The sequence below is a fragment of the Schistocerca cancellata genome, chromosome 8 (genome assembly GCF_023864275.1).
Source record: "Schistocerca cancellata isolate TAMUIC-IGC-003103 chromosome 8, iqSchCanc2.1, whole genome shotgun sequence".
Classification (NCBI taxonomy): Eukaryota; Metazoa; Arthropoda; class Insecta; order Orthoptera; family Acrididae; genus Schistocerca; species Schistocerca cancellata.
Genome location: NC_064633.1, coordinates 279,832,525 through 279,845,695, shown reverse-complemented (window position 1 = coordinate 279,845,695; position 13,171 = coordinate 279,832,525). Strand labels below are relative to the sequence as shown.

The 13,171-nt window shown below is 39.6% G+C and overlaps 1 protein-coding gene across 1 annotated transcript in view; it reads left to right on the top strand.

The window, feature by feature from the left end:
- LOC126095513 (regulator of hypoxia-inducible factor 1-like) overlaps nt 1-13,171 on the top strand; it is a 250,030-nt gene that overhangs the window by 96,080 nt on the left and 140,779 nt on the right. Inside the window, exon 7 of the mRNA XM_049910298.1 lies at nt 984-1,144. Coding sequence (XP_049766255.1) covers nt 984-1,144 — 161 coding nt within the window. The remainder of the gene's footprint in view (nt 1-983; nt 1,145-13,171) is intronic.

Below are 13,171 nucleotides of genomic sequence, written 5' to 3'. Positions count from 1 at the left end.
CAACCAGAAATCATTAATGTGTTAACATTACAGCATGCATATGACATGAGTAGTACATATTAATAACAACGATAATAATAATAGTGATGGATGTTATTTTAGAAATGTCAGCTGTATTAACATCGTGTTAATCAGTTCCTTCATTACATCTTGCCGAATGTGAGCAACGACATCTACCGTATGTATATGGAAGCAGTACAGAAGGAATCAGATGTGAAGTTGACTTCTCAGATGAAGCATAAGAAACAATTGGCAAAGGCTGTCAAAGGCGGTGGAGCGAGGAAAACAAAAATAGATAGGGATGAGAGAAGCATGAGTAGTGTTGACACTGTAACAAATGTACTGGTTTACTGCCGAACGGAAGTAAAGTAGCCAGGAAACGCCTAGAAGGAAACTAAGCGGATGGAAATAGAGCTTTACTCTTATTTTGAATCTAGAATCATTTCGGTTAAGATGCAATTTAGACGGCAATTATTTACAGTTGAGTATGGCTGAAATGAAGAAGGAGAATGATTTAGAGTCATGCATATATACAGACAAGATGCTGGACATATACGATATGGTATTACAGTTATAGAATTATGACAGTTATCTGATATGTGAGCAGAGATAATGAGGGCACCAGCTGTGTAAAAGCATTTTTACCCCTGCCTACAGTGACGCGGAATAGCTTTATACAACTTTACTTTTTATTGATGCCACAGCAAGACTGATAGCATATAAACTGCTTTAATATTTTTGTGTTGCCTGATGATGATCTTTCCGATTAAACCTGTTACTACTGTCACCACCACAAAATAGCAACTAAGATTCCGTTTTGTTGACAACAGTAAATAAACTCCTAATGTAGGTTCAGAATTCCTGTATTTGGTTTTATGAATTAATAATTACGTTTACTTTGCATAACTTGAACACTGAAATGTTTGATTACGTTAAAGTGTTAATAACCATTACCAGTGAGTAAGAACTTTGACCTCTTTCAGCAACTGCAACATCCGTGGACAGTCATAGGAAGAACTGCCATTGTCTACACTGATTCATTCATCGTTCTAAGTGGATTACTTACGTCGTACAGCGTCATTGGGGAACTGGACAGAAAGAAGGGGTTCAGTGTCTTCGGGAAAGTCTGTAGCCGCGTCTTTCGGTAAGAAATTTTATTTTATTGATAGACTGGACTAATTTCTTACGTTTCATTCAAAGTATTTGTTCATGTATCAATATATTCATTGTACCACATGTATTCTTTCGTGGTCGAATGCGAACTTGGAGCTTCATGCGGCAAGGTAGATTTATATAATGAAGGCTACGAACTGTAACGGAATTAGCAATTACCAGCAAATTTTTCAAACGTCTGATTACTTTACAAACGAGTTATAGTGTTAAGTACTTGACGTTAAGCAGATAAGCCAGACAAATTATAGAAAATGTTTGAAATAATTTTTAAAGTTGGTTGGAAGACGCTAAGAATTCTGATTATCAGACACTGAATAAGTATAGTATGGGTTATTCGCCCTCCGTTTTAAGAAAGCGCTAGTTTTTCATGAATCTCAATATTTATGAAGTCACGTTTCATGAACTATGTGTGTACAATGATAAATTTTGCAGATACTTTCAGTGGTATACGTGGTTACTGCGCACAAAAGTGTCGCGAATAAGTAGTAATGTACAACGTCAAGCCTGATGCTGAGTTTTACTGTATGAGTGGCGAAAATGTAGTGTGTTTCAATAAGGACTTTACAACTTTGAAAATTCATATAAATCAGTTAATAGTACCTTCACAGGTGATTGTAGTGTCAATTTGTAGGGAAATACTTCAAGTGTTGCCTCGCGTAGTTCGCTAGCCCTGAATCGCTCCTTAAGGAGCGCTAGCGGCAGTTGTGTTAAAGATGGAAGCCTTCACTGGACCCGAACGTGCTAGCTGTGTGTTTTGGTTTGAAGAATCGAAGTCGGCGACAACAGTTCAGTGTGATTTCCGTACCAAGTACGCTAAAGATCCTCCTAGTAGGCCTACAATTTATGAGTGACATAAATGTTTTGTAGAAACAGGGTGCTCGGTAAGACATGGGTAATCGTCAGATCGTCCAAGCACATCAGACGACTTCATTGAGCTAGTGAGACAACGTTTTCTCAACAGACCTACGAAATCGACTGGGCGTGCATCTTGGGAACTGGCGAGTTTTGAGAAACCGTTTGCATTTGAAACCGTATACATTTACTATCGAACAAACAATAAAAGACACTGATAAAATTGCTCGGAAGAAGTTCTGTGCGGGTGTGTTAAATCGATTACATGAGGATGAACATTTCTTGGACAAAATCATCTTTTCTGATGAGTCGAATTTTCACTTAAGTGGAAAGGTTAACATACATACCTGTAGGATTTGGGGCAGTGAAAATCCATATCAGACATTTGCAACACTTCGTGATAGCGCTAAACTGAACGTTTTTTTCCATGAGACAACCATCAATTGGATAGTGTACCTGGGTACGTTACATCAATTTTTGATACCACAGATCGATGAGGGTGACGAAGAACTAAATGTTTACTTCATGCAAGATGGTGCGCCAATCCACTACCTGACTGACGTCTGGGGCCGGTCCGAGTGGCAGAGCGGTTCTAGGCACTACAGTCTGGAACCGCGCGACCGCTACGATCGCAGGTTCGAATCCTGCCTCGGGCATGGATGTGTGTGATGTCCTTAGGTTGATTAGGTTTAAGTAGTTCTAAGTTCTATGGGACTGATGACCTCAGAAGTTAAGTCCTATCGTGCTCAGAGCCATTTGAACCATTTTCTGACGTCCGGGATTTTCTCAGCGATCGCTTTTCAAGTACGAAAGCGTGCCGTGATGCGCCAATTGCATAGCCACCATGTTCCCCAGACCTGACACCACTCAATTTTTTTATGGAGATTCATTAAGGATATCATGTTTGTACCTCCTGTGCCAGCTTCTCTACCTGACCTTAGAGCAAGAATTTACGCCGCCAATGAGCAAGTTACATCTGCAATGCTACAGCGAGTTTGGGAAGAAATTGACTTCCAACGGGATGTGTGCAGGATAACCAACGGAAGCCACATACAACGTCTTTAGTTTAAGGTTAAAAAAAAACTGATGTGTTTCCCTACAAAATAACGCTAAATACAGCAATATATCTTCTTCCAATAAATTGATGTGAATTTTTAAAGTTTTGTAGTCCTTTCTGAAACACCCTCTATAGCAAGCGATCGTTGTTTTGTGCGAGGTGTCAGAGAGAAAACAATTCGATAAGGTTTGAAATTATGTGCTAAGTTTGTCGGAAGTCGACAGGTGCTCTCTTTCTCAAAAACTAGTTGAATATAATAGTAAATAGTACTATACTCAGGGAATAAGCGTAGTGATAGCACATGCAGGAATACTGCAGCAGTACTGCACTTGCTCATGGGATGATCCTGGTGGAGGTGGTTTGCCGTTGTCTTCCTCTGTGGTGTTACGAAGTGTCAGGTGTGTACCTGTGTCATGTGGATGAATGCAATGAGTGGTTATGTAGTGTAATGTTGGGTTTGTGTTATGAATGAAAGGAACGGAGAGAGTCAAACCTGGTGCTGGCACGTAACCCACTCCTCTCGAAAAGCACCAAGTGGGCCGTCGCCGCGCGGGATTAGCCGAGCGGTCTTAGGCGCTGCAATCATGGACTGTGCGGCTGTTCCCGGCGGAGGTTCGAGTCCTCCCTCGGGCATGGGTGTGTGTGTGTCTGTCCTTAGGATAATTTAGGTTAAGGAGTGTGTAAGCTTAGGGACTGACGATCTTAGCAGTTGAGTCCCATGAGATTTCACACATATTTGAACATTTTTGAAGTGGGCCGTCGAACTTAACGTCCCTATCCGGCAGACGGATCACCACGAACAGCGTCTCGTGACCTCACTTCATGAGACACTGCGAGGAGGTCTGGAATTTAATACTGGATTAATATACTATGGGTAATTTGCGCGGCATGTACTACGCTACCCCAAGTCATACACATAGTTTCCTAACTATAATACTTGTGTACCTGTGTCAAATCTTTAGTATAAAATTATAGTTGTTGATGAGTAAATTAACAGTATATTAAATTTTTAAATATGGTCATTAAATATATGAAATACTAAAAATCAAATTTGTGTTACCCTCGGAAGTCTTAGGCAGCTGGACTGTGCATTGGGTTAGTCATTTAGCAACATACACTACTGGCCATTAAACTTGCTGCACCAAGAAGAAATGCAGATGATAAACGGGTATTCATTGGACAAATATATTATACTAGAACTGACATGTGATTACATTTTAACGCAATTTGGTTGCATAGATCCTGGGAAATCAGTACCCAGAACAACCAATAACGGCCTTGATACGCCTGGGCATTGAGTCAAACAGAGCTTGGATGGCGTGTACAGGTACAGCTGCCCATGCAGCCTCAACACTATACCACAATTCATCAAGAGTAGTGACTGGCGTATTGTGACGAGCCAGTTGCTCGGTCACCATTGAGCAGACTTTTCAATTGGTGAACATTTTCTGTATCCAGAAAGGCCCGTATAGGACGTGCAACATGCGGTCGTGCATTGTCCTGCTGAAATGTAGGGTTTCGCAGGGATCGAATGAAGGGTAGAGCCACGGGTCGTAACACATCTGAAATGTAACGTCCACTGTTCAAAGTGCAGTCAATGCGAACAAGAGGTGACCGAGACGTGTAACCAATGGCACTGTAACGTGCGCTCTGGGCACACGATACTCCTTAAAGCCTGTACTATGGTAAGTTGAGGGGCTTCACCTTATGAGAAAGGATTTTTGTATAGATATTGACCGCGTGTATCTGGATGGAGGCAAATCAGACTTACACCCACTCTGTAATAACAATGATACGTCAAGCAAGTCCGAAATGCAACTACACGTCAGGACGGACAAGAAGCAACACAGCAGATGCTACCAATTTGTTAATAATACGGTCGCCAGCCTAATTAGGTATTAACTAAGTTTCTTCCCTGTACAAGTTGGCAGATATTCATGCAAAGCAACAAGTAGTAACACTGCATAATATGGTAAATTTTAGAACCAGAAAATCTATTGAACTGATAATTTAACTTTCTGTACTGATATGGATAAACCATAAATACATACCACTACACTATAATGTTTACTACAAAACTTCATACTGTCTATTGATCTGATTAAAATTGGGCATAGGTTACCCTAGAAATAGCACTTTCGAAACACACACACAATGTCAATTTTGATAAAGGTAAAACACTGATAAATTTTGGTTTTTATATTGGCTTTAACTTTGCTGGTCAAATCAGTTTAGAACACTTCAGAATTTAAATGAAAAAAAAAGGGGGGACCCTGAAACTGTTATGATCACTGTATTAGAAAATTTGATTACTGAAATCATTATGTGCTCAAGATTTCCAATATATGAGTTACTACTCTTTTCATCTTATTTCCTGCTCATTTAAATACCATTATATCTGTCTCGAAATAATTAAACTTCATTACTAAATCAATATCAAAATTATCTTCCAACTTTGTCAGACTTTTGTTATCCATCTATTGGTTCATTAACAAAACAGTTCTTTAAACACCATTCTAACATAGTTAGGTCTGCAGGTAATTATTATTAACACAAACTTTAATTATTCATTTCGGGACACTCGGATTGCACAACATGTGGAAAGGACCCTGTCTAGGTTAGTTGTGAGGATAATTAAATGATAGGACAGTTCTGGTAAAATTTAAGTTGTTATTGAACAGTATGGAACAAAAGTAACACTGGTCCACACGAATACAGTACTAAAAGGTTCAACCTGTTCGTATCGATGCGGCGATTGGCGGGCGGCGAGATGGTGAGGCACAAAACACACATACAACCACAGTAATGGCTCTTGATGTATCGGCACTCTACTTCTTCTTAGCGTCACAATACTTTTCTATTTAGTGCCTATGGAATTTTGCCATGCTGTATGGGCGTTGGAACGGCATATCCGAGGCTCAATGAAACTGCGTCTTCCAGGAGAGCCTTCTCGATCCAGAACGTGTTGCTCAGACCAATACCGAACTCCGACTACTACTGCTGAGGCCGTTACGCCGTGCAGCGCCTGTGCGCATTTTCCCGCGCTCGCCTGCCATCCACCTTTTACCGCTCCCTTACAGACAGGGTATTCACCAGGGGTTTTGCATTCTACATAACCTAATACATTTCCTACGTATGGACCAGACGCACAATTACAACTTTAACATCTTACAACAGTCTCAACATTTGTTACACTTCAATTCAATTACAATATTGCTTGAAATTTGACATAAACATTAATATTCACATTGAAAATTGTTTACAGTTTCCTTCACATAATGGGATGAAACAAGAAAGAAATGAAATCAGAACATCGATTACACTAATTTATCGAAAATCAGAAGAAAAAATTATTATATGTACAATAGTACAGCGTTGTCGTTGTTACACATGCCCCTGTTTCCAGTAAATTTCACTAAGTGCAAATTTGATGGGAACACTAAATTTTATGTTTATACAGTGGTTCTGAATCTTTGTGTGAACGTCCCATCATAAAAGTTTATACCACAAACTTCCTTTCACCCACATTATATAGGTCTATACTTTTTTTAATATATCGAGAACATTTACCTATCATTTACTAAGTGCTTTGGCACAGTCCAACCTCCTATCAGAACATGATTTAAATAGCAAATTACTCATTATTATTAAATTTCTCAGATAAATAGAATCAAAATTTGGAACACTAATACTTAACTACAAAGCAGATACAAATACCTATATACACTATAAGACAATTTGTTGCTGCTTTCATTGAATGGCAGTCCATTTCCTTGTTTACTAATAAACACACAATATTAATTAGAAAATTCACTACATATATTTGCTGCCTATTATTCAGATTTGGGCAGTCTATTTCGCATCATTTTATCACATCTCCTGTACCACACTTACAATTCTCCGCTGACTATTTATCTGCCCTCTTTGATTTTTGGCAGTCCTTTATATTATGACTCATTTACTGCCCACTTTGGGTTTTGGCAGTCCCATCTTTTATCTGGGTTACAACATTTGCTTTTTCTTTTCAACCCTTTTCTCCATACACCTTTACATTTATAGTACATTTGGTAATCTGAAACTTACATAAGTACATTAGCACACTGACATTGGTATACATACATTTACAAAGATTTGTTACATTTGGAATAAAATAGTTTCAGCATAAGATACAACACATTTACTGCAAATTACTTTCTGAGTGTACTTAGGTCACTCACTCCTAGGAACATACAGTTTCAGGTCCACAACGTTTCTTACATCTAAAGGTCTTTTGGATTTTGGGTAGATCAGGTAGTAAGCATTATCGTGTGGAATGTTCTGTATTATATATGGTACATTGTAAATATATTTAAATTTGGAAATTTCATGGTTCAGTTCACTAGATTTTTCGTGGGTTTTTAAAAGAACATAATCTCCAATTTTAAATTTTGAGACTTTCAGGTTTTATCATGTCTTTTAGATCTAGATTCAGCTTTTTGCTTTGCCCTTTTACTCACTGATTCTTTCTTTTGACTCAACCCCAAGCTTGAACAAGGTGGAAACTCAGGTTTTTCCTCAATTAAACTTTTACTTCTGCTGCCTAACAAAATTTCCTCCGGTGGGAACCCAGTAGATTCACGATGTAAGGTGTTCATGACATTTTCAAAGTCCAATATAAATCTGCCCCAGACTCTAATTCATGCCCCTTCCTGTTTTTTCTGCAACGCACCTTGGTTGACTGTGACATCATCCCAAGCTACGTTCCTGACCTGTGAACCATTTATATCTGGTGGCTTTCTCGGTTTCTGGAGTTCAAAGTCTTTGCTTACTTGAACTCTTTGCAAAATAAACACTGAGTCATCAGGTGGCTCTTTCTTTCTGTGTTCAGTTTCAACATCTGGGTTTTGTTTTGAAACTTCATCATCAGTAGGTACAATATCGCAATTAGCTGTATTCCCTTTATTTTCACTAGTACCGAAATACTCCTCATCTGAACTATCGTCAGAATCCGACCATTCTGGATTACTTTAAGGTTCTAACATAAAAGCTTTTCTGAGACAGGCACTAAGTTCTTCCTCTGCATTTTCGTCAGATTCTGATTTTAACTCAATATCCTCTTTTGGCCAAACTGCCTCATTATCAGCTTTACTCACATCCACTGTTACTTCATATTTAGTGTAATCCTCGTGGACTTCAATTACTTTTAGGTAATTACCTGCCTCTTTCCCACAGTGCCTTTCAGTAGCAGCTTGTACTGTTGGCGGATCGTTAACAGAAGTTACTTCTTCGTCAATGCTTAGGATTTCATCCTCCAATTCCTTCCTATCTTTAACCTTCGTCCTATCGGCAGCACGCGTACTTTGCGCTGCGCTATTTACTCTCTCCTCTTCAAATTTGGGCGACGTCACCTTATCGACGTCCCTATTATTTCCTTTTTCACTAATTAACCTCCTTGCCTCATATTCCTTCTTAAAATCCTCCCACTCACATTGCTCGAGGCCCTTGTACAGATCGTCGATCTGCACACGCCAATCAGTTAATTCTGCTAATTCATTCTCGCCATTTACTTTATTGCTAACACTGTTAACCGAACCTCTCTGTGTATCCACTGTTTCATCTACTATTTCCTTCGCCACAGAATTACCACTCGTAATGTCTTTACCAGCTCTTACGGCAATGTTCGTACCTAATGCTGCCGCCTTGCTAGCGGCTTCTCTCTGAACAGCTGTTCTGCTAGGCTGGGCCGTTGCCCTCTGATGCTCCACTTGCCTGTTAACATGTATCGCACTGCACGGCGAAGATGACTCACCTGCGCTCGCACCTGACGCTTGTTCCGCAACAACACGTTGCGTCATTCCACGCCTGTCTTTAACCTGTCTCATAACTTTACTGTCAGTCTGGTAACATTTCTTAAATCGAGGCTGGTATGTTCTGTCCACTTCCATTTGGCCCGCAACGTTCGCGGAAATCAGTTTCCCGTGTCGTTATTATTTTGCGCGGTGTACCCTCTACCGCGACCTAGATAACCCCCTCTTCCTCTTTCTCTGCCTCTACCTCTCTGTATCGTGTTGACGCGAAACTCATCGCCATAATTCCTCTCGTCATTATTACGGTTATTCCTGTTACCAAAATTTTGATAATTGGCACGACTTTCGCGCCAGTGGTCTTCGTCTTTGACCCTTTCGAGAAACGCTGGGAAGCTATGATGATTGCTTCCCACGTATCTCTTTGAATCTTCTGGAAGCTTTTTATATAGCTCCCATACAATTTCTGAATCGGATCTTCTTCCTCTTAAATGTGTCAACTTTTGGTACCAATATTCGTTGAAATCTTTCAAAGAATTCCTGCCCCGGTTATCATGAAGTTTAACTATGATAAATTCGCGCCACAATTGATCCTGTTTTTGTTCGGACCAATATTCTTCCGTAAATTTTTGTTTAAACTCTTAAAATGTCATTAGTTCGGTATTCAAGTTAATTCCCCAGCGCTTAGCGTCACCTGCTAAGGCGCTAATTACTACGTTTATCTTATCCTGACCAAACAAGTATTCAGGAAACATCCTCTCGCAATTTTTTATGAAATCTAACGGATGCCATCCATTATGTTTCTTGGCGGGATCGAAGCGCTCCTCACCTTCCAACAGCTTCGTAAGTGGCGTGTCATTACAGACAACACCAGGCCTATCTCTGATTGTACTCTCGAGATCGAAAATTTTGCCTTGAATTTTCGATGTATTTTGTTCACACTTTTGTACACATCCGGTAACTTTTTCGCCTAAATTTCTTTCAGTATCTGAAACCGCCTTTTTCAACTGTGAGATTCCATGTTGGTATTCGTTTACGATCTCAGTTTTAAGACCGAAAACTTTTTCGTCTACTTTTGTTTCAACTAGAGGCTCTACTTTCTATTGGATGTTGAGAATTTCAACATCAAACCTACTGTTAATGTTGTCAATTTCCCCCTGCATAGTATCCATATTTTTATTAATTATGTCAATTTCAAACTTCATAGCATTAACCCTCCGCCACACACCGTTGGGTGGCTTGCGGAGTATAAATGTAGATGTAGAACTTAAATTACCCACTTTTTGTTCTACCTGTTCTATTTGTTTACTAATTTTAATTCCTTGTTCTTCGACCTGTTCTTTAAGCTGACCAACTTGTGTTTTAAGCTGCTCGTCAACGTGCGTTTTAAGCTGATCATTCTGTGTTTTAAGCTGATTACTTTGTGTTTTGAGCTGCTGATCAACGTGTATTTTAAGCTGATCATTCTGTGTTTTGAGCTGCTCGTCAACGTGTGTTTTAAGCTGACTAACCTGATTACTGACTTGTTTTTGAAGCTGATCAAAAAAATGGCTCTGAGCACTATGGGACTTAACAGCTGTGGTCATCAGTCCCCTAGAACTTAGAACTACTTTAAACCTAACTAACCTAAGGACATCACACACATCCATGCCCGAGGCAGGATTCGAACCTGCGACCGTAGCAGTCGTGTGGTTCCGGACTGCGCGCCTAGAACCGCGAGACCACCGCGGCCAGCTGATGCTGATCATTCTGTGTTTTGAGCTGCTCACTCTGTCCTGCAATTTGTTTGGTTTATTGTTCAAATAAATCGTTCATGCTTAAAATTTTCACACTGTCTTGTTCTACGGAATTGGTGCATTTCGATCATATCTCAAAATTTTCTTTCGATTCTTTCTTTATCTGTGGAGAATCAAACATGTCAGTGGATTCATTCACGTACCAACTATCATCTACAAAGTCATCCTATACTTCCTGTTTTATTCCTTGCTGTGTTCTAGGCAACCTCGAGATTTCAATCTGTTCGTTAACATGTTCGTGGTATTGTATGTATGCCAATTGTCTACCACTAACGCCATCTGTTATCTGGCCGCGTAAACTCCTGTCATTGCCAGTCGCATTTTCCATTACGCTTGGAACAATTACCATGTCTACGTTCCTGTCCATAATGAATGCAAATTACACCTCTCCACCGTACTTGACGTTCACTGCTATTTAGGTTAATAAATATTATTGCAATTTGTGCCACTGAACATCCACTGTTCGGTATTCACATTAATTTGTGACCGACAACAACTGGATGTCCTGTCACGGTCGCCACTTGTAACGTGCGCTCTGGGCACACGATACTCCTTAAAGCCTGTACTATGGTAAGTTGACGGGCTTCACCTTATGAGAAAGGATTTTTGTATAGATAGTGACCGCGTGTACCTGGATGGAGGCAAATCAGACTTACACCCACTCTGTAATAACAACGATACGTCAAGCAAGTCCGAAATGCAACTACATGTCAGGACGGACAAGAAGCAACGCAGCAGATGCTACCAATTTGTTAATAATACGGTCGCCAGCCTAATTAGGCATTAACTGAGTTTCTTCCCTGTACAAGTTGGCAGATATTCATGCAAAGCAACAAGTAGTAACACTGCATAATATGGTAAACTTTAGAACCAGAAAATCTATTGAACTGATAATTTAACTTTCTGTACTGATATGGATAAACCATAAATACATAAGCATAACACTACACTATAATGTTTACTACAAAACTTCGAACTGTCTATTGATCTGATTAAAATCGGGCATAGGTTACCCTAGAAATAGCACTTTCGAAACACACACACAATGTCAATTTTGATAAAGGTAAAACACTGATAAATTTTGGTTTTTATATTGGCTTTAACTTTGCTGGTCAAATCAGTTTAGAACACTTCAGAATTTAAATGAAAAAAAAAAAGGGGGTACCCTGAAACTGTTATGACACTGTATTAGAAAATTTGATTACTGAAATCATTATGTGCTCAAGATTTCCAATATATGAGTTACTACTCTTTTCATCTTATTTCCTGCTCATTTAAATACCATTATATCTGTCTCGAAATAATTAAACTTCATTACTAAATCAATATCAAAATTATCTTCCAACTTTGTCAGACCTTTGTTATTCATCTAGTGGTTCATTAACAAAACAGTTCTTTAAACACCATTCTAACATAGTTAGGTCTGCAGGTAATTATTATTAACACAAACTTTAATTATTCATCTCGGGACACTCGGATTGCACAACATGTGGAAAGGACCCTGTCTAGGTTAGTTGTGAGGATAATTAAATGATAGGACAGTTCTGGTAAAATTTAAGTTGTTATTGAACAGTATGGAACAAAAGTAACACTGGTCCACACGAATACAGTACTAAAAGGTTCAACCTGTTCGTATCGATGCGGCGATTGGCGGGCGGCGAGATGGCGAGGCACAAAACACACATACAACCACAGCAATGGCTCTTGATGTATCGGCACTCTACTTCTTCTTAGCGTCGCAATACTTTTCTATTTAGTGCCTATGGAATTTTGCCATGCTGTATGGGCGTTGGAACGGCATATCCGAGGCTCAATGAAACTGCGTCTTCCAGGAGAGCCTCCTCGATCCAGAACGTGTTGCTCAGACCAATGCCCAACTCCGACTACTACTGCTGAGCCCGTTATGTCGTGCAGCGCCCGTGCGCATTTTCCCGCGCTCGCCTGCCATCCATCTTTTACCGCTCCCTTACAGACAGGGTATTCACCAGGGGTTTTGCATTCTACATATCCTAATACATTTCCTACGTATGGACCAGACGCACAATTACAACTTTAACATCTTACAACAGTCTCAACATTTGTTACACTTCAATTCTATTACAATATTGCTTGAAATTTGACATAAACATTAATATTCACATTGAAAATTGTTTACAGTTTCCTTCACATAATGGCATGAAACGAAAAAGAAATGAAATCAAAACATCGATTACACTAATTTATCGAAAATCAGAAGAAAAAATTATTATATGTACAATAGTACAGCGTTGTCGTTGTTACAGCACCCCATACCATCACGCCGGGTGATTCGCCAGTATGGCGATGACTAATACACGCTTCCAATGTGCATTCACCGCGATTTCGCCAAACACGGATGCGACCATCATGATGCTGTGAACAGAACCTGGATTCATCTGAAAAAAAAAAAAAATGACTTTCGTGCACCCAGGTTCGTCGTTGAGTACACCATCGCAGGCGCTCCTGTCTGTGATGCAGCGTCAAAGGTAACC